The sequence below is a fragment of the Hemitrygon akajei genome, chromosome 22 (genome assembly GCF_048418815.1).
Source record: "Hemitrygon akajei chromosome 22, sHemAka1.3, whole genome shotgun sequence".
NCBI classification, from domain to species: Eukaryota; Metazoa; Chordata; class Chondrichthyes; order Myliobatiformes; family Dasyatidae; genus Hemitrygon; species Hemitrygon akajei.
The window spans coordinates 47,956,438-47,978,960 of record NC_133145.1 but is presented as its reverse complement, the minus strand read 5'-3'; the positions used below and the strand labels follow the sequence as shown (position 1 = coordinate 47,978,960).

The following is a 22,523-nucleotide window of genomic DNA, read 5'->3' as shown; positions in this document are numbered from 1 at the left end:
TCCACGTTTGTTCTACACCCTTAATTTTATGCCTTGCAAGTGTTTCTTGCACTTCCACTTGCAAAATCTGACACTTTAATTCTTTTCTAATCTTTTAGTCTGGAATTTCTGTTTGTCGGAACAATGCAGGAATAAATTGTGCACGTGACTGAGGATTGTTACCTCTTTGCTAAGACTAAGTCTGATAATTAATTTTGTCTTATGAAATCATGGTTGAAAGTTATGCTTTTGTTATGTTTGTACTGACCAAAATAAAATTTCTTTCATTCATAATGACTGGAGCAGCCAATAGCTGAGAAAATGATTTAAGTTGATGTGTAATTGGTATTTCTTTTCTCAATGGGGTATGCTTCTTCTGGTATTTTTTTCACATTAAAGGCACATGGATGTGTTTTTGAACATTTGTGCGCTGTATGATATTTTTTCATCCATTACACAGGGAAGTATTGAATTTGAAGCACTGTAAAGTATTAAAGTGTACTTTTAGAAACAGAATCATTTTTATTGCTGACATACATCATGAAATTTCTTGTTTTGTGGCAGTAGTACAGTACAATACTTTAAGAAAAACACTCAGTTACAATAGGGGAATACAGTGAACATTTTAAATTTAATTTTTTTAATTTTAAAAATTAATATTTATACATTAAAATGTTAATTCTTTTAGTTCCAATTGATGTCGAACAAAGGTATGGAGTGATTTTTGGTGCTTGAAGCAGACTGAGCAACTATTGGCATTAGTCAAAGCTACGAACCTGAAGAGATCACCTCAGTGCCATGGCTTACGACGTGAGGTTTGACATAGAAAGTCTTGATGGTATTCCAGAGCTCAAGTGAGTAATTTGTTCTTATGATGAATCGCTTCCTGCCTTTGGCCCTTTTTTTTATGACTCCTTTCAGGTATTCAATTAACCAGAAGTGAAATAGTAATTCCAAGTCAACGTAGAACCATCACGGTGATACAGTTAAAAGTCCAGAAATCCGTTTGTATAGCTCAATGATCATATGCTCTTCCTGAAAGAACTTCATTTAAAGTCTGGCCTTAAAATGCATTTTGAATACTTGACGTGTGCATAGCATGTTTCAGAATATCAGACCTTTATCCTTCTATCTATACCCATAGAGGCCTTAAGCAAGTTTACCAATAATATTTGAACATCACAGAGATTCCCCCTCCTTATATCCAATCTTTTACAGTGATATTGGTAGCTTCACTGTTTAAGTAATTTACTGATGTCTGACTGACTTCTTAAAAGTGGATGTGTACTATTTATAGAGGCAAGAATCCAGCATGTAATTATTGTCAAGTTAAATGCAGTTTTTGCCTACTACCTCAGATACAGGCAGTGGGTGAAAGGGGAGACTCCATGATCCAAGGATCTTACGTAATCCTGAAAGAGATAACATATTTTGGGGATAGATTGCTGGTGGCCTTCCAAGGAACCTTGTATTTTACTTTTAAAAAGTTCTGTAAAAGAAATCCAACTGTTTAACAACTCCAGCTAACTGATTGGATGACCATTTCATAAAATGTTTTCCATCTGTATTAATTTACAGTGACTGACACTTATTTCTGCTTTATTCAGTGATAACCTCCAAAAATGTTTGTCTGGTAGATTAGCCCATTCTGGGAATGCCTGGTTTAGTTGATAATCCATGTTATCAAACCACGCAAACCACTGTGGAATTCCTGAACATAAACTATTTGGCGATAAGCTGCTCTAGCATTCATCCAAATTCCAGAATACATTGCGATCAGCTCTTTTAAACATGAAAAGAAAGAGCAGTACAGCACAGGAACAGGCCCTACGGACTGTGATGTTATACTGAATGAATCGAGTTAAAGATACTGTACCTAATCATTTCTGTCTGCACATGGTCGATATCCCTCTGCATCTTCTGCATGATTATGTGCCTATCAAACACCTCTATTGTATTTGCTCCATCACCACCGGGCAGCATATTCTAGGTACTTGCTACTCTGTGTGTAAATTTTTAAGAAAAAAAAAAATTCTTGCCCCTTTAAACTTCCCCACTCTCACCTCACTCTCTGCACGCCCTCTAGTATGGGACATTTTCACCCTGAGAAAAGGATATTGGATACTTACTCTGTATATGTCTTTCATAATTTTTTTAAGAACTTCTATTATTCTCCCCTCAGCCTTCGCCACTGCAGAGAAAAAAATCCCCAGTTAGTCCAACCTCCTGTTACGGCACCAGGCACCATTCTGGCAGATTTGTCCAAAACCTTCACATCCTCCTAATAATGGGGAGGCCGGAAATGAGTGCAATACTCCGGATTCAAGATTCAGCACTGTTTATTGACATTCTTAAGTACACTAGTGCAAAGGAGAACAAAAGCAAGATGCAGCTTAAAAAGCACACGATAGACGTAGAGATCTATTTATTGGAAATTACAGTGTCACAGTCGCATTGCAAGTGCACAACTATACAAATATTAGAAGATAAGTAAAAAGATATTTAAAAAGGTTACCTTAAAAATGAGATGTACAAAACTTACAAGTTAAAGATTACAACATTTCTAAGTAAATACTGATAAGATGGTAGTGCAAGAATTGTACAGTATTGCACAAGATGTCTACGATAGCAGGATGTGGTAAACAGAGCTAAACAGAGGTTAAGTCATCACTTCTCCGATTATAGGTTGACTCATTATAGAGTCTAATGGCCGAAGGTAAAAATGACCTTATATTAGCGCTCGTTGGACCAGCACAGTTGTCTTAGTCTATTACTGAAAGTGCTCCTCTGTTCAGCCAAGCAAGCAGAGGGGGAGAAACATTGTCCAGAATTGGCAGGATTTTCTGGAAGGTCCTTTGTTCTACCACAGCCTCCAGTGTGTCCTGTTTGACTCCTGTATCAGATCCAGCCTTTCTGATCAGTTTATTGAGCCTGTTGGCATCACCCGTGTTGATGCCACTGCCCCAGCACACCACCGCATACTGGGAACAACAGACTGGTAGAACATGTGAGGGAGAGGCCTGCACATTTCAAAGAACCTCAGTCTCCTCAGGAAGTAGAGGCAACTCTGGCCCTTCTTGTACACAGCCTCTGTGTTGGTGCTCCACTCAAGTGTGTTGTCCAGGTGCACCCCCAGGTATTTGTAGGACCTCGCCAAATCCATTGCCTTACCATCAATAGTAACAGGGTGCAATGCAGATTTAGTCTTCCTAAAGACCATCACCATCTCCTTTGTCGTACTGTTGATCTGCAGATGATTCAGCTTGCACCATTCGACAAAGTCCTCCACCAGGGCCCAGTATTCATCCTCCCGTCCTCCCTTAATACACCCAACTATCAGAGAATTTCTGCAGTTGACATGACTCAGTGATGTATCTAATATCTGAGGTGCACAGGGTAAACAGGAAGGGGGGGGGGCAATACAGTCCCCTGTGGGGCCCCAATGCTACTTTTAGCCATGTCTGATACACAGCTCTGAAGCCACACGAACTGTGGTGTGCCAGTCCTGTAGTCCATTATCCAGGAATCAGTGGAAGTGTCAGCCTGCATTGAACGGAGCTTCTCCCTCAGCATTGAGGACTGTATGGTATTGAAGGCATTTGAGAGAGATCAAAAAACCATAATCCTCACAATGCGGCCCTGCTTATCCAAATGTGAGTAGGCTCTGCTCAACAGGAAGATGACAGCATCGCCAACTCCAATGTGCTCCTGGTAGGCAAACTGCAGGGATCGAGGGCTGATCTGACCAGGGGTTGGAGGTGAGCCAGGACCAGTCTCCCAGTCTCTCCAGGGTCTTAATCTTCATGATATGTGAGGTCAGGGTCACTGAACGGTAGTCATTCAAGACGTTTGGTTGGCCCTTCTTGGGTTCACAATAAAAAAAACAATGTAAATATAAAAGCAATCCAATAAAACACAATGTACAAATAACTGTTATAAACAAGGACCAATTTATACATAAGTATACATAAAATTACACTAGTGATGTGTATGTAGGGGTGGTAGGATGGGTTAATGAGTGGAGATGTTGATCAGCCTGATAGCTTGGGGGAAGTAACCGGTTTCGAGTCGAAAGGTCCTGGTATACAGATGCGTAGCCTCTTCCCTGATGTGAAAGGGACAAACAGTCCACAAGCAGGGTGGGTGGCCCATCCAGAGTTTTATAAAGATGCAAAATTTTCCTGATAGCTGAGATAAGACTTGATTTTTTTGAGTTTGACTAGTGTGATGTTTTTATTCCAGTGACTGTGGTCCTGCTTCTCCTGATTCTTGCTTCTCTGAGAATGTCATGGATAACTCCTTCACTCATCTAATCCCTGTGCAAAGTCATCAGGAATATGAGCCGTCAGCAGTGATTGAGTTGGAGGAAATGTCCGATGTGGGGAAAGGTAATGCACACTTCAATATTAATAAATGAATAATTTCCTGTTTTTATATTCACAAGCTGAACACTTGCCACTGAAGACCGTCACATTTAAGGGAAACAGCTGACTTCTTTAAATGCAAGAGAGTTTGTTTTCTTTAATTGGAAAGCACACACTAGAGGGGTGGCTTTTAAGGAGGGTCATTGTGAAAGAGTTGGAGAGCAGACAGGTTTTGTGAAAGGAAGTAGAGTTGCACAAGCTAGAAACATGTCCTTCGGCCCAACTAGTCTATGTCAACAAAGATGCCTATCCAAGCTAGTCCCTGTTGCCCGCATTTGGTCCATAACCTTCTAAATCTTCCTTATTCATGTACCAATCCAACAGACTTTTCAAAGTTGTTACTGTGCCTGCCTCTTCTGTCAACATTCCACATACATACAGCCCTCTGTGTCAAAAACAAATGCTACCCTTCAAGTTCCTACTAAATCTTTCCCCTTTCATATTAAATCTGTGCCTTCTAACTTTTGATTCCCCAACCCTGGGAAAAATACTGAGTTCATTCACCCTGTCTATGTCCCTGATAATTTTCTATCCTCTAGTATATCGTGTCTCATTCTCCTATACCCCAGGGAGTAAAGTCTGAGCCTGCCAAAGCTCTTTCTGTAGCTTGATCCTTCAATCTTAGTGACATGCCTGTAAATCCTTTCAAGCACTCGATTTCCAGTTCTAAAACATCTTTCGTAAAGTAGGGTGATGAAATCCGAACGCAATCATCCAAGTATGGCCTCACCAAGGTCTTGTACAAATTCACTATTACCTCCCAACTTCTGAACTCAATGCCCATCTTAAAGAAGAGCTCGGGAGCATGGGGGCATGAACAGCTGGAGTCCTGGCCAGCAAAGGGGCCGTAAAGGAAGGGGAGGGTAAACATGAGTCCCGAACCTGAGAAGCAGCCCTTGAGTATGTGGTGTTGCTGGAGGTGTTTACAGGGAGAGGGAGAAAAACAAAGATAGGAAGGCATTTAAACATAAGGGTAAACAGTTCACACTTGGGCCATCAGGGATTGAGAATTTGTTTGAAAAAGGACGGGAAGCAATGGGAAAAACACCTGAAGCTGATGAGGGCATGTATGTGGCTTTCAATTGTATGTGAGATAAATCCGGTGAAAATAGTTCATGCTGCAAAGGCAACTTAATTTAAAAGAAACAATACAAAGTCAGAAGTTCCAAAATGAAAGAATTTTCTCTAGTGTGCTGGCTTCTGCAATTAATTTTATGCTCTGATTTTATTCAGAAAATTCAGGGTTTTGCAGATCACTCCCTGAAGAATGGCTCGATGTTGACTTTTGTGATTCAGCTACCATGAAAGTCCTCTCCTCCATGCCCAGCAGAACCATAGGTGAATATTAGCATTCTGATTTTGTTAGCCTACCTGAAGGAGCGGTAAGTTGTTTTGATTTGATGCACGTGTACAGGCATGTGGAGGAACAATCTACTGGAGGAACTCAGTGGGTCAAGCAGCATCTGTGGAAGGAAAGGAATTGGAGATATTTCGAGTCAAAGCCCTGTGCCGATCGATCTCCAGACATTGCAAATTCCTACCCACTCACCACCCTCTCCACACACGTGCGCGTGCAACCCATTGAGTTCTTGCTTCAAATTCTGTCATCTGCAGTCACTTCTGTGTCCAGATCCGTGTGGAGACTGCTTTCAAGAGATATTATGAATAATATGAATTGAATATTTACATTAGAAATGATGAAATTAGCTTATTCAATAATTGGACATTTTAAAGATGAGGATGATTCTTCCTTGTGGAGAATATTTGCTTATTAAATCAACAATGGCCTGAATGAAACTTGCCTCTACTCTGTGATACTCTGTGATATTCTGTGATCATCAGGTCACAGGTGAGTCCATCCCTGGGTCCCATGCCTGTGCTTTGCCGGAAGACCTGGAAACCAGGTGCAAGTACTTCTGGAATCACCGCCAAGCCCAGGGTGAAAGCTACATCAGTCTGAGCTGAGGGGCTGGGTGTATCCAACCTAGCAGCTTTACATCAGTCTTAGCTGGTATTAGTAGTGTAACTCCGTTCACTTCAATGGATCTGTGACCTTAATTGAAAAATTAAATGGTACTTTTAATCTATCTTGACTTTATTTTTAATTTCAAAGTAAAATAGTTTTTTGAAGTATTTTAATGAAATCTATTTGAACGGCTTTTATAAAGTTTCTGACTCTTGGAAACTTTATAAAAACCAGGTTAGAGTCCAGGATCTAATCTTGTGCCATTGCCTTTGACCGCCTCTACTCTGTGGGAAGGCTGCAGCAGCCAAGACTCTGGTGAAGTCAATCCACTCATCTGCGAAATATGAACGAGTGGCCAGCGTGGGCAATGAGCCGGATTGACTTTAACCTTCTCATTCCCATTTTCCACAATGTGCGATTGTAACATTGACCTGTCTCTGATGTTTTCTCGCTGTTCTATCTGGCTATGGTTTTACTCTACACTTATGGCGATGCTTCCAAGTGCTGAGGTCAAGAATGGTTGTTTCAAAGATTTCATTCCTGCTGCTAATTAAAGATGATCAAAAGCAAATTTGGTTTGTTAGTGTTTCTCTGTTTATTTCTTAACATAAAAAATCCTGTTCCGGAAATTCAGTATTTCATAAACAAGAGGTCTTTTTATTCTTGTACAGCAGTTTTAACCCTTGTTACATTAAAAGGTTTGCATTCAGCTACAAAAGAATCGATAAGGTTCTGCTCATTAACCCAATTGAGTTCTCTCCTATTTCAGAATCAGGTTTAGTATCACTGGCATATGTTGTGAAATTTGTTTAACTTTGCGGCAGGAATACATAATAATAGAGAAAAATTTTGAATTACTGTATGAATATATATACTAAATAAGTAGTGCAAGATAAAATAGAAATTAAAAAATAGTGAGATAGTGTTCATGGGTTCAATGTCCATTCAGAAATCGATGGCAGAGGGAAAGAAGCTGTTCCTGAGTTGTTGGCTGTGTGCCTTCAGGTTTCTGTACTTCCTTCCTGATCGTAGCGATGAGAGGAGGGTGTATCCTGGGTGATGGGGTCCTTAATGATGGGCACCGCCTTTTTGAGACACCGCTTCTTGAAGATGTCTGGATACTATGAAGGCTAATGCCCATGATGAAGCTGACTTGTTTTACAACTCTCTGCAGCTTTCTTCAATCCTGTGCCACCCCCCGTACCAGATGGTGATGCAGCCAGTTAGAAGTCTCTCCACAGTACATCTGTAGAAATCTCCTCAATCATCTCATGACATATAGCCACTGTCTTGCCTTCTTTATAGCTGCATTGATTTGTTGGGTCTGGGTTAGGTCCTCTGAGAAATTGACACTCAGGAGTTTGAAATCGCTCACTCTTACCCTTTCATGAGTAACCAATTCATTGTACTGAAAAGGAATTTCATATAGGGTAAAGATAAATCCACTTCACTCCACAGTTCATCTTCAACTGAAAATCGGTATCAGAAGTTTGTGGCTAGGCTCCTGTAAATGCTCTTTCCACAGGATTTATGTTCTTACCTTTGAAAGTCCTTGAGATCACCAGGACAATAAAAGCGATTGAATTTTATATCACATACAGGTCGGTCGAGGGGTGCAATTATCTCCGAATATTATAATCGTACATTGAAATTACGGCGAAAAAGAAATCGGCCCTCAATAAAAGACATGCCTCGATCAATGAGACCAAGTATAAGGGATACAGTTGCTGTAGATGGAAATTATGAAGAAGAACAGGGTAAGTTTTAATGCAAGATTAAAATTTTGATGATAAAATAGACTAAAATTTTTCCTTAGCAAAGCAGTTATTTTAATATTTCAAGTATGTCGTTTGAAGAATCTGTTTGTAACTTGGAGAACTTTTGTCATTGAGTTGCCCTGCAATATGGTGGGATGGCACACTTGGGAGAGTGATACAAAAATTTTTAATGCACAAGGTCAGTTGTAGGCAATTAGACTGAATTCAGGGCAGACTGTGCTGTGCTTTATCACTTTCTATGAAACTTCCTTCATAAAGTGGCTCAGCTGATAACCGGATTGAAAGATTAAAGACTGCAGCTTTATTTATCACAAGTACATTGAAGCATAGACTGAAATGCTTTGATTTGTTGTCAACGACCAATGCACCTCAAGATATGCTGGGAGCAGCCCACAAGTATCACCATGCTTCCAGGACCATTGTAGCATGCCCACAACTTTCCAACCTTCTGTGTATTTGGAATACGGGAAGAAACCGGAGCACTCAGAGAAAACCCACATGGTCATGGGGAGAGCTTACAAACTCCGTACAGACAGCATTAGGAATTGTGCCATGATCGTGCAGATGACACTATAGAGCATTACACTAACTGCTATGTTGCTGTGCTGCCTAATTTAAAAAAGAAGAGCCCAAAATCTGGTCATAGTATTGTGTTTGAATCTAAGAATCTATCCTGTCCACGGCAAACAAAATCCGACTGTAGCACTGAGAGAAGAATATGTATAACTCCCAAGGAAGAAAGGGAATGTGACAGGACAAAATGCCCTGCTCTGTTATTGTAGCCAAATACATGGCACCATTGACCCAAGGTATGTAATTTGCCTGCCCTTCAGTCATAACCAGTATAAAAGGTACCTAATAAAGGAACTAAGGGTGATGGAAAAAGGAAGGCAATGGAATTGGAAGAAATCATTGTACTGAGAGTATCTGATTTGCCCTTTACTGCACAAATCATTTCAGCGTATATATAAAAAAAAGGAAGCAATTACTAATTTTCTAGCCAGACATTTCTGGGTGTTCAGTAATTCTGAAACAAAGTTTTAAAAAAAGTGATTTTGTAGTTTGAATAAAATATTGCATGGGTTCTATCTGATGTTTAAATATATATATATACAGCCTAGCAGCCAATCCAGTCATCAAAAATGTGGAGGGGAGGGGACTTCAATCAGGGTCACTGCCTGAGGTTAAAAGGCTGGAGCGGGTCATGGCAGTGTAATAGAGTTTTGACCAGCGGCCAGCCGATGTTTGAAATTAATATATTGCACTGGTTGCCTGCTGTTTGTTTTTTTTTGCAAAGAATTGACTAATAAGCTATTTTTATTTGATTTCTATACTCAGAGAAGAAAAAGCTCTTAAATGAATTGCGGCAGATGCCAGCGAACGATCGTGCCAAGATGCTGAAGAGCATGCCTCTGAATCTGTCAATGAAACGGGAGCTTAGGTCAGCACTGCGCATGAACAAAGTGATACGCTGTCACGTACCGCAATATCTATCCAAGTCCCTAATCTGTCTGTTTAGTACTGTTACTGTCAATAGGAGTTGCTATGATAAACTTTGCTATCTGTTTGTTTAAATCCATTCAAAGCATGTGGCTTGGGCGGTTTGTCCCCCAGTTGTGACTGTACCCAGAAAAACTATTTTATTTAAGAATTATCAAACATTGCTTTTTAATATTTGTTTTAAAAATAGTTTTGTATTATATTGAGTGACAGAAAGAGATAGATAGAACTACAAAGTAGTGATAAGCTTATCATGCAGATGTCCCAGTTCTGTTTCTAAGTTCAGCTACCATCTTTAGTGTGTTTCCCCTTTGTACTGGCAATTACCCTTGAGGAAATTCTCGGCACAGCTTAGTCAGCATGGGTTTACATCAGCAACTCTTTCAATCTCTTAGCCATTCTACTGCCTGAGCATGTCTGAAGCGATAAATTGTTTTGCAATCTGTTTATACGACCAATAAAATGATCACTGATACTTTCTGATTCAGAACTGGCAGCGTTATTGAGGATTTCAGCCACCAAACTGATGACATTTGCACATGCTTTTAAGAAGTGATTGTTAATGCTTTGAATTGTTAATGAGAAAACCTTCCTTTATGCATTCCCCACAAGAAACTTTGCTGGCATTTTGTTTCAATGCAAGCCCAGTCAGCTGAGAGGGTTCGGTCTGAAAGGTGGTCAGACATTTCAGTTGAGACTATTATGTCACCAATAGACATTCTTTCATTGCTCACAGTTATTACAAGCAGGGTCACTGTAGACAAGCACCATGCACAAAATGCTGGTGGAACGCAGCAGGCCAGGCAGCATCTATGTCGACAGTGCTTCTCCTTATAGATGCTGCCTGGCCTGCTGCGTTCCACCAGCATTTTGTGTGTGTTGCTTGAATTTCCAGCATCTGCAGATTTCCTCGTGTTTGCATCATAGACATATTATTTTGAGGTGTAGATGCAAGGAACTTGGGAATTTCTAGCCACGAAGGGATCCTACCGCTAAACGTATCTTTACCTCCCCCACCTGGCTTTCCGAAGGGATCACTTTATCTTCCTTCCGGCACCTGTCCCTACAAGCAGCCTAAGTTCTACATCTGCCCATACGCCTCCTCCCTCATCTCCCAAACAATCCTTCCAGCTGAGGCAACACTTCACCTACGAATCTGCTGGGGTCGTCTATTGTACCAGGCGCTCCTGAAGCGGCCTCCTCTTCATTGATGAGACCCATTGTAAATTGGGGGACCGCTCTGTCGAGCACCTCCAGTCCATCCGCCACAAGTGGAACCTCCTGGTGGCTAAACACTTTAATTCCCATTCAGACGTGTCAGTCCATGGCTTCCTCTTGTGCCAAGGTGAGGCCACCCTCAGGGTGGAGGAGCAACACCTTATATTCCATCTGGATAGCCTGATGGCATGAATATTGATTTCTCCTTCTGATAATGTTTTTCCCTCCCTCTCCCCTCTTCTTCTATTCGCCACTCGGCCTTTTCCCTCTTCTTACCTGCCTATCACTTCCTCCTGAGACCCTTCCATCTTGTCCGTTCTTCTCTCCTATCAGATTCCTTCTTCTCCAGCCCTTTCCCACCCACCTGACTTCACCTCTCACTTTCTAGTTTATCCTCCATCCCCTCCCCCCCCCCCCACCTTTTTATTCTGGCATCTTCTCCCTTCCTTTTCAGTCCTGAAGAAGGGTCCCGGCCCGAAACGTCGACTGTTTTTCCCCCTGCCTGACCTGCTGAGCTCCTCCGGCATTCTGTGTGTGTTACTTTGGATTTCCAGCACCTTCAGACCTCCTTGTGTTTTTAATACATGTTTGGGGAAGTTAGGATTGCTGAGATTAGTAACACATTATAGAACATTATAGCATTATATTACAGCTGAAGGTGACTGCGTATTTGCAAAGTAACATCTTATGTGTTCCGTTAGACGTTTGGCGCCACAGAGGGACATCAGTGACAGTCCTCTTGAAAAGAATGGCCTCTCCTGTTGGAGCCGTATGAAATACAGTCTGATCATTGTAAGTGGTTTAAATTTCTTTTATTTTGAAATCGTCATATTGTTTTTTTGATGTTTATCATTTTCTATTATGTTGAACAATGTCCAAAGCGACTATTATATGCTGGAGTTGAAAAATATTGAAATTATTGTGAAGTACAACATAACTCAGTTCTGTTATTAGGTTCTGAGAGCCACCACCCATTTATCCTTTCAATACTAGAATGTACTCTTCAATAAAGTTTTCAGGCTATTCAACAGTGATTTGCATGGTTATAGCACTTCCTGTTAAGAAATGTTTAAGACACTTAAATATTGGTAGTGTTTTTATGGCATCCATGATTGTTTTTTTTTCAAAATCTCATTGTCCAAAAATGTAAGAAAATTATTTTGCTCTAACGAGTAATTTCTGCCAACCGGCCTAAAAATTTGGCTGTCTCAAAATAGGCATCTGCACATGTAGACCATGAGATACTCGTGCTGCGATTTACATTACTGTTAATAAAAACACAAATTGCTTGAATTAGCAGGTCAGGAAGCATCTGTGGGAGAGAAAAATAGTTGGTTATTTTGGGTTGATTAATCTTTTGGAAAATTTAGAATTCAAATGCAGTTTTAATTGCACGGAAAAGTGACGGGAGGGGCAAACAATATGGTGGAAGAATAAAAAGGGATTGAAGGGCCCCTTATCTAAGAAAGGATGTGCTGACATTGGAGAGAGTTCAAAGAAGGTTCACAAAAATGATTCCAGGATTGAAAGGCTTGTCATACGAAGAGCGTTTGATAGCTCTGGGCCTCTACTCACTGGAATTCAGAAGAATGAAGAGTAAGCTCGTTGAAACCTATCGAATGTTGAAAGGTCTCAGTAGAACGGATGTGGAGATGATGTCTGCTATGGTGGAAGAGTCTAAGCCAGAGGACACGGCATCATTATAGAGGGATGTCCTTTTAGAATGGGGATAAAGACGAATTTCTTTAGCCAGAGTGTTATGAATCTCTGGAATTCATTGTGGAGGTCAAGTCATTGGGTACATTTAACACAGAGGTTGATAGATTCTTGATTAGTCAGGGCATGAAGGGATACAGGGAGAAGCCAGGAAATTGGGACTGCAGATTGAGGGAAAATGGATCAGCCATGATGAAATGGCAGAGCAGACTCATGGGCCAAATAACCTATTTCAGCTCCTATATCTTATACTCTTATGAATGATGCAAATGGTGCCTGTGAAGGTTTGTTAATTGCTGCTGAAATGTCTAGGGGGAATCTAACTCGGTGATGATGAATGAAAACAGGAGAGAGGAAAACGATGCTGGGACTGAGCGATACAGCATACCGCAGAATGGTATCTTAATTGAAATGGAGTCCAATGCATCACTGGCATAGAAAGCATCAGAACATTCACCACAGTTTGAACTAGTGGTAACTATTCTTTGCTTGAAAAGCTGATGCACTTTGATCCATTTACCAACCGACATATTTCTCAATTAGACCCTCTGCGTCTAAAGTATTGTAGACAGTGAATCTCAAGATAGCATGTGGTGATATGTATGTAATTTGATAATAAATTTACTTTGAACGCTGAATAACATTGACTGTAAAGAAGGGAGCAATCCCCTTCTGTCCCCTTCAGCACGAAGTAGTGGATGTCAACCCGATCTATAATTTTCACGGTCAATTTTTAAACTTAGAATTGCACCTGAATTTCACACTGGAAGGAACCACGGGTATGCTTATTTTAATGATGTAAATGAAATACGTGACATTGTTGCTTATAGTTAATGGTGTTAATTTTCCAATAAATTAAGTAGCTTTTGTTATAATTTGATTGTTATTGTCCTCTGACAGACTTGTGTGTTGTTGTTCTTGTGTTTGTTTTGTGATTAGGCTATCAGGCGGTGTTGGTATGGGTTTCTCTCCTTCCTACACTCCTTGCAGTTGTGGCAGATTGCCCAGAAGCAAATTAGCGGTCGCTTTGGCATGGGCGTGCTGTCCTACTTCATCTTCCTCAAGATGCTGCTGATGTTCAACGCTTTGCTCCTTGTCCTGAACCTTTGCTTTATTGTCATTCCTCAAGCCACTAACCCTCCTGAAACAACAAAGGGAAACTTTGACGGATTGGAGCTCCTATATGGCACTGTAAGTGAAACCAAACCTGGTTTATCTTAGAAAGCATTCTCTTGGCAATAATGTTTATTGCAACACAAGCAAAGCACTGGAGGAACTCAGCAGGTCTGGCAACATCTCTGGAAATTAATAAACAGTGCTACGTTTCAGAGTGGCGATGCATCTCAGCTCGAAACGTTGTTTGTTTATTCATTTCCATGGATGCTGCCTGATCTGCTGAGTTCCTCCAGCATTTTGTGTGTGTTGCTCTGGATTTCCAGCATCTACAGACTTTCTCATGTTAATAATATTTGGTTTTTTTATATATTGTTGCAACATTTGTTGAGTATGATTCCCAACTATTATATTAAAAATTAGCTATAGCAAGCAAGGCAACCTTATTTTTAAAGATGCTGATTTCTGATATTCTAACGTGAACTATAATATTGATCTGGACTATTTATTTAGCATTTGCATTTAGCTTAATCAACTGGTATGATACTTGGTGGCTGGATGCCAGTGCAATGCTGGGCATTGTGTTTCATGTTTTGGTCTGCACCATTGCGGAATGGGTTATCTAAAAATAAACCAATGTTTTGGTTAACTAGACAAAAATCTTATTTGAATAAGACCTCTAGAAAGTCAAATCCAGATCAACAACAGCTGGAGTCCAGGATTAATGCCGGTAACATCCATTACAAAGATTGTTACAGCTGGTTAACTGATAGATCACTGAGTAGAGGCAGGCTTGGGTTGGCATGCACCTCCTCAAGTAGAATGCTTGTTGCCAACTAATTTTGCTGCAAGTATGAGGTGGACAGTCATCAAAGCCATGGAAGATGAACTGGTTAGAGAGTTCCTGAGGTACGCATTGTTGAATTAAATGGAGCAACAATGAATTCTTCAGTGCAAAGTTTGAAGTTACTGTGTATGGATCTCCAGCTTTAGAAATTATCAACAAAGTTTTAAAGATTTCTTCATATGGGATTTCTTCATGATGTCTGTGCACTGGCCAACAAAGAGAAAAACTCCTGTGGCTTTAAAAAAAGGAAGATGAAGTTGGTCTACCTTGTATGGCGAATGGGACAAAAAAGGAAGCCAATTCTGTGTTTCTCCCCTGTGTGCTTGTATCTGAATAAATCGTCTTGTCAAGGAAGACATTTGGTTCTGGTTAATGAAAGAAAATGTGTATAAAAATTTAAAGCCCAAAAACTGAAGATGCTAGAAACTTGAAATAAAGACAAAAGTTCCTGAAACAGTCAACAGGTCAGGCAGCATCCCAGAAAAAGAGTTAACATTTCAAGGACAGTAAAATCTTTGTAAATAAGTAGAAAATATTTTTAAATATATTGATTAGCAAGTCTTCGTATATGAATTGCTTCTGCATACCCATTAATGAAGGTGTATAATTACTGAGTGTAATTTATCTAATTAATGGAGCAGCTAAAGATGGCAATTTGAATATCAACACTTTAAAACACCGTAAATATAAGTGGAAGGTTTTATTTTTGCAAGCTGAATTAATGGTGAACTAAAATAATGGAAGTATGTTCAAATTGTGATTTTAATTAATGTTTCTTTTCACGTATAGGGTTATTTCACAGACACAATTCTGTTTCAAGGTTATTATACTAACAACACTTGGAACATCTTCAGCAGTTCTGGATACAATGATAGCTCTATTAACGTGCCATATAACATGCCAATTGCATACCTCTACACTGTTGGAACTTCCTTTTTCATCACCTGCATCATCCTGGTTCATTGGTAAGACTCCTTTCTTTATATATATGTTAATGGTGAAACTCTATGCATTTCATTAAAAGTAATAGATTTCTAATTTTGCATATTTCTTCAAGGAAGAGCACTTTAACATTCCTTTGGTATTTACATCTATTTATGTGAATGGAATTTTGTGTTTGGATTGGGGTAAATCTTTAGAAATCTGAACCAGAAACAGAAAGGAGCAGATTCGTTGGGCCGAGTGCCCTCATCCTTCTCCTATGTCTTATGGTCCAAGCAGTCAGCAGCCTGCCAATATCTACAGAAAAAGCATCCAAGTGTCTATTTCAGCTCAATAATTCTTTAATTGAAATGATTGTTGAAGAATTCAATTGTAAACAAGGATAACACAGTAATAATAGTTTAGAGAGTAAATTAATCAGCTATGATCAAAGCAGACTCAGTGGATAAATGGCTTAATTCTCAAGGTCTAAGTTAAAGTACTTCCGATAGGGATAATGCAATGCAAATTTTCTTGAAGGAGACCACCTTTAAAATGTTTCCAAATATACGTCTCTGCATTTGGGGTGATATATCCAGCTGGAATGATCCACAACCACGTTAGTTGCTTGAGTCCAGGGTGTGCAACTTGCAAAATGGGGCGGGGGGGGGGGGGAAGAGTATAGAATAGAATAAAGGCAGTAGAGAGGACCATAGTTCAGAACCTGAATCAGTAGAATCAAGATGAAGAAATTTATCTCTAGGCTCTCAAATAGTGGTGTTAATGTAGAACATAGTGTAAATGTGCATTTAACAAGGACAATGTGCTAATAATAGGGATATGTTAATCTATATATGGGCTGTTCAAGCCAGAAAGGCAACAGTGGATAGATTCATGGGGTATATACAAGAATGCTTTATGGATCAGTGCATTGAAAACCAAAGTGGAAACAAGCATTTTTGCATAGTGTTGTTTGCAAAATATCAGATTGTTAAGAGGTCTTTTCGGCAAGAGTAATGATAATTTGATGAGATGTAATAGAAGAATTGAAAGTGACTTATTTCAAGCCGAAACCACATTCTTAAATTTAAGCAAACAACAAAGTTAAGAAATGTGACTTGGTTATCATAGACTGGAAAATATGAAAATGTTTGACAGTAAACAAGCAATGGTCATGCTTTGAGGAAAATACATTGTTTGCAATAAGTATCTTTATCTCTTTAAGGCACAAAATCCAGCAGGAAAAGGAGTTGAACTGTGGCATTCAAAAGATATTAAACCTAGTATAACCCAAAGGAAAAGCCTTATTGTGTTTCAAAATTGAGCAACAAACTTCAAAAAACAGACATTAATTAGAAAAGGGAAAGCTGAATACAGGAGTAGACTGGTGGGGAAAACCAAAAGCAGATTGTAAGAGGCTTTGTATGAAACCTCGGTTTCCTTGAGCTGCACAAGCCTAGGGAATACACACTCCAGTCCCGCCAAATCCGTGAGATTGGGACAGCCCTCCCACCCCAAACCCAGGTTTGTGTGGATGCTGCGTAATTTGCTACCCTGTTACAACTCAGTTCCAAGAAATGACAGACAGCACATTGTACGTGATTAAAGGAATTATATTTATGAACCTTAACTAAAGGACTGGCAAAAAAAAAGATAAAAAACAAAAAGGGCCCATTAAAATTAAACAGCCAATGTGCACCAGTTGGAGCTCAATTCTTCCAAAAGCCGTATTCTCTGATCCTCAGTAGACCTTGGCACCTTGCTCCATCAAATCACGGTCCCCTTCGGATTGAATCCTACGACTGGGTCTCTCCAGCATCTTCTCTCTTCACCTCCGCCGAACAAACATCCCAACTCACACCAGGGTCAGGCACACAAAGGAAAAAACCCGCTCCCCTGATTGGATGGCTCACATTGCAAAGCACCCCTTATCACTAACCATACCCCAAACATAGCTTCTGCAGAAAGCCCAATACATTAGCAGTGAAACGTTTACCAGAGCCATGTAGATGTAGATTGTAGATTACCACGTAGTTGTAGATTACCATGTAGATTGACACTATTTAATGTTGTATTTGTTGTATGAAGAGAGATTAAGAAGACCCGGCCCATGGTCTTTTGATTTTAGAAGAATGTGAGGTGAATTATGATGTAAAATTTCATACAGGGTAGATATGGAAATGTTTATGTCTAGAACCAGGTAAGACGGTCTCAATATAAGGGGATTGGAATTCAGGACAGAGGCGAGAAAGTTTCTTCATCTAGGGAATAGTGTAGAAAAAGTTTGGGCTCTATGAGATAGGCTGTGGAGAGTCTGTTGCTGGTAATATTGAAAACACATCTTTTATTATGAAAGGAATCAAATGCAGTGAAATCCAATTAATTGGGCAATGAGTTAATCGTGGCAGCCGCTTATTTGGGACAACTCTTAAAGAACAAAAAGTAATTGAGAAAATCACCAGGGTTCCCTTGTTTATTTTTAACACTACGCCACTTAATTGGAACAGGAGACTGTTTCCCGAACAGTTTCTAACTAGCATCAGTCGTGTACATTTGCATTGCCATTAGAAACTGCAACAGGCTTGGAGCAAACAGTTTTTAAATAGCATCAGTTGCGTGTGTTTGTGTTCAAAAATCAGCAATTTTTGTCACTGATAGTTGGCAAGAGATAAGCAGTAAGACTATTGAGAACTGTTTTGCTCACTGTGGTTTCAAGCATTCATTCTTGGAGATACCAGAAATGGCCAGGAGTGAAAATGAGATGATTTCACTATTTTAATTTTTGCACTGAGGCAAAAATTTGAGTGACAGAGCAGATATGAATGGGTATATATTCAACTCCTATTTCTTTTTCATTATCCTTGCCCATCCCCAACACTTTCTGGTGCTTTTAAAATTGCCAAGGGTGTTTTTTACACTGTTTTATTTAGTTACGTAGAGGTGCAACAATCAGTGGTGTGAAAACCCCCATCAGGAATATTATAGACAGATCTTTAGAGCAAGATATGTGTTGTGTCAGTTCTGCAATTGCAGCCACATTGTTTAACCCAACATATCATCCAGAATACAAACTTCTTGACAAGTCACACTTTTTTAAAGGTACCTATTTAGCTTTTAAAGTTGCTCTCTAAGGCTGTAATGGCTGAGCTGGGAGAGAATGTGCATAATACTGTTGTCCAGATGCTTCCAGGTGCTCAGCTTTATGGGAGGTTGGCAAAGTCACTGTTGAAATTAAATCACATGAAATCTCAGCTACAGTTTGCCAGAAGGCATATGGGAAACTCTGAAGTCATCTGGAAGAAGTTTCTATGGTCAAATGAAACCAAAATTGAGCTTTTTGGCCATCAGACTAAACGCTATGTTTGGCGCACATCATCAAAAATACACCATCCCTACCGTGAAGCATGGTGGTGGTTGCATCACGCTGTGGGGATGCTTCACTGCAGCAGGCCCTGGAAGGCTTGTGAAGGTAGAGGGTAAGATGAATGCAGCAAAACACAGGGAAATCCTGGAGGAAAACCTGATGCTGTCGCAAGAGAACTGTGACTTGGGAGAAGATTTGTTTTCCAGCAAGACAATGACCTCAAACATAAAGCCAAACCTACACAGGAATGGTTTAAAAACAACAAAGTTAATGTTCTGAAGTGGCCAAGTCAGGGTCCAGTCCTCAATCCAATTGAGAATTTGTGGCTGGACTTGAAAAGGGCTGTTCACTCATGATCCCCATGCAATCTGACAGACCTTGAGCAGTTTTGTAAAGAAGAATGAGCAGTGTCCAGATGTGCAAAGCTGATGGAGATCTATCCACACGGACTCAAGGCTGTAATTGCTGCCAAAGATGCATCTACTAAATACTGACCTGAAGGGGGTGAATACTTGTGCAATCAATTATTTTGTGTTCATATTTGTAATTAATTTAGATCACTTTGTAGAGATCTGTTTTCACTTTGACACGAAAGAGTCTTTTTTCTGTTGATCAGTGTCAAAAAAGCTATACTAAGTCCACTGTGATTCAATGGCTGACCACTTTACCGGCACAGTAACTCCCATCAGCGTCTTTTTACCCTGACAGTTTCTTAAGTCTGCATCTTCTGATCCTATGTCACCTCTTTCTAAGGATTTGATTTATATTTTTAACAACAGAGCCACCCCACTCCCTCTGCCTACCAGCCTTTCCTTTCTATATAATGTGTAGAATCAGTGATGCCCACAAAGTCACACCTGCCGACTCCAAACTGTGCTACAAGACCCTTTACCTTACTCTGTGTACTGAGTGTATTCAAAATATCACCTTCAGTCCTGTATTTATGCTTTGCCACTACAAAACATTAAACTAATTGTAAGCAAAAGCACAGAGCCTGGAATAAGCAAACACGAGGAAATCTGCAGATGCTGGAAATTCAAGCAACCTGGCCTGCTGCATTTTGTATGTGAGCCCTGAATAATGTATCTTGGAGTAGTTTTTAGTTTAAGCGAGGCATGCTCATATCACGTGGTAACATCATGATGTGTTCAGTTCATTTATTTTTTACATATAACCCATAGTGAATTATTTAAATGAACAAGAATGCTTAGTCAAACAATATGTGAACAATATTACTCAAATACTACTGAAATATTAAATACACAACAGTAATCATCACCTTTTTTTGATTTTCTCTCCATGTTACACTTCAACTCATCCCACTGACTGCAATTTTGCCCTATCATCTGCCTGTCCATTCTCACAGTCTCACTACACATTGCACCTACTTGTATACCAACTGCCCCATCCTCAGTCCAATCCCCTGCCAAATCAGTTTAAGCCCTCCCCAACAGCTCCAGCAAACCTGCCCACAAGGATACTGGCCCCCTTGGGCTCAGGTGTAATCCATCCTTTTTGTACAGAGAACCCAGTGATCCAGAAATCTGATTATCCTTCTAACATACAGACATATGCCATGGTATATTCTTTAGATAGATCAAGTTAGTGTCATTCAGCAAGAACAAAATGAAGCCTATTTTATTTAAAGAACTGTACAGAAATGGGTTTATAGCTTGGGGCAGCTTTAGATCATTTTTGAATTTAACCTTTTAGCTTGTCCAAAGCATTTGGAGAGAGCTATCGAGTCGGCAGTGGCTACCATGATCTGGCAGTGAAAGTGTTTTGCTTTTGGGATTTTAAAGTAACTCAGAAACAGTCTGTTGAGTTAAATTATGAGGACATCACTACCCAACTAAAGGTGAGTACCCTTGCTTCATGTTAAATACTATAATATATGTTTTTACTACATGATTTGCATTTGGGTACTCGTGGCTTAAAATGTCAGAATCATGTCCATGTTTGATTTGTCCTGATAGTTAAATATATATGATTCTTCACTGGAAATTCTAGTGTACCTGGCACCTTGTGAAGCACGTCAGGGCTTCAGTGCAGAAGAGATTAGGCAAAGATTAACAATGAGTTACAAAAGTTTGTGATGCACTTTTATGGAAATTCATTAGTGATACAACCAACTCTGGAAGAATTTTTAGTCATTTCCACTCCTGATCAAGTAGGAACGCAGACTTGGATGCAGCATAGCCAGTGATCTTGTTGAAAGGCGGGAGGTATTCCTGGGTTATATGTATTTCATTTCTTGTATGAGAACGTGAGATGAAAAGTCCCCAAAAGTAAATCCATAGGTTGTGGAAACAGTTCAGTGATGGGGCAAGTGAAGTTGAGTGAAGTTATCCCCTCTGGTTCAAGAGCCAATGGTTGAGGGGTCCATGACTACATTTGAAATCCACCTTCAGTTTCAGTAAATCTTCATTCACTTCTTTAAATTTTAATGAGCAAAGCAGTTTGAAATTCATTGCCTTGGTATTCACTCAAAATACAATGAATGTAATTTTATATTGTTAAACTCTAAGAATGATTAATTTCAGTAAATCTATAATCTATTGAAAATAATGCCACACACTTCCCTCTAATCCAGTTGTCACATTACTGCTTTCCCACATATTGTCTTGTTTGGTTTTGACGTGGCAAAGTAACAACATTACATTATTATATCACAGTTTTGTGTTCAGAACTGTGTGAATGTTTTGGTATAAGCCAGCAGTTAACAGAAAAATGTTTAAATCTGGTCTTAATTGAGATGTCAGGGTGAGGACAGAAAGCTCTCTCACCAGGTAGAAATTTATATCAGAATTAGATAGAACTTGACATGCTAAGGCTAATCTCAGACTTTAAAAACCTTGAACATTTAAAAAAAGCCAGGAACATGCAGTCCAGTAAGAAATTCAGAACAATGTATCAGTACAATCATTTGTTAAAATGGAAAACTGCATTGGTCTTGATTTAGTGCAAATGTCTAAAATGTTGCTTTTCTTCGTTTCTCCAGCAGGAATTTCTTACCGAGCCTAATTGCCAGACAGAGCACTTAAGTGTTTATCAGTGGTTTGCTAATCTGTCTGTTCACTTTCTGGGCTGGCTGCTGTCCTTGGGGAGTGCCGCTGGTTGTGCCATTGGTGTCTTTTTTTTCTCTGAGAAAGTGCTAAAGGTGAGACTCCATCTCATGATGAGCTTTCAATTCGAAGCTCGTTACTAGTAAATACTTCACGACAATCACTAGACATCAAATAGGGGAAATCTAATTTCTCCACCTAATGGAAAAAATGTTCCGGTGGTTTCTACAGCTGTGTTATTAGACAATTAAACTTTGTGGAAGTCATGCCAATATTCTCGAGTGCTTGATCGCGAATGCTAAGTACATTAGTGGAAAGTTTAAAATAAAAAATAAATATCAACTTACATTTATGCACCAATTTTAATGTAGCAAAAAATATTCAAGACTTGTCAACTGGAACTGACATAGAGCCATATACTGTATAGTATTAGGGCAGAAGTCATGAAACTTCCCCAAAGAGGCCAGCTTTGAGTTACATTTCAAAGGGAAAAATGAAGTATGGAGGTAGAGGTGGCATTGTAAACCTCTCTGTTTTGACTAAGTTGTTTAGAATTCCACCTCTACCTCTACCAATGAGCTGCCAATGCAGGAGCATATGAAAATGGACATTCAGGAAGCTAGAATTGGAGG

General features: G+C 39.7%; 1 protein-coding gene across 2 annotated transcripts in view; it reads left to right on the top strand.

The window, feature by feature from the left end:
* LOC140714715 (transmembrane channel-like protein 6) overlaps window positions 1-22,523 on the top strand; it is a 98,846-nt gene that overhangs the window by 52,272 nt on the left and 24,051 nt on the right. The window contains exons 3-12 of one of the 2 annotated variants that reach the window (XM_073026213.1): window positions 668-833; window positions 4,222-4,367; window positions 5,637-5,741; window positions 7,971-8,126; window positions 9,486-9,588; window positions 11,567-11,657; window positions 13,521-13,772; window positions 15,331-15,506; window positions 20,540-20,684; window positions 21,831-21,986. In XM_073026213.1, the coding sequence (XP_072882314.1) occupies window positions 778-833; window positions 4,222-4,367; window positions 5,637-5,741; window positions 7,971-8,126; window positions 9,486-9,588; window positions 11,567-11,657; window positions 13,521-13,772; window positions 15,331-15,506; window positions 20,540-20,684; window positions 21,831-21,986 (1,386 nt within the window). In that variant the 5' untranslated portion in view covers window positions 668-777. Of the gene's footprint in view, window positions 1-667; window positions 834-4,221; window positions 4,368-5,636; window positions 5,742-7,970; window positions 8,127-9,485; window positions 9,589-11,566; window positions 11,658-13,520; window positions 13,773-15,330; window positions 15,507-20,539; window positions 20,685-21,827; window positions 21,987-22,523 lie in introns of both variants that reach the window. The other variant, XM_073026212.1, reaches the window with a different exon arrangement.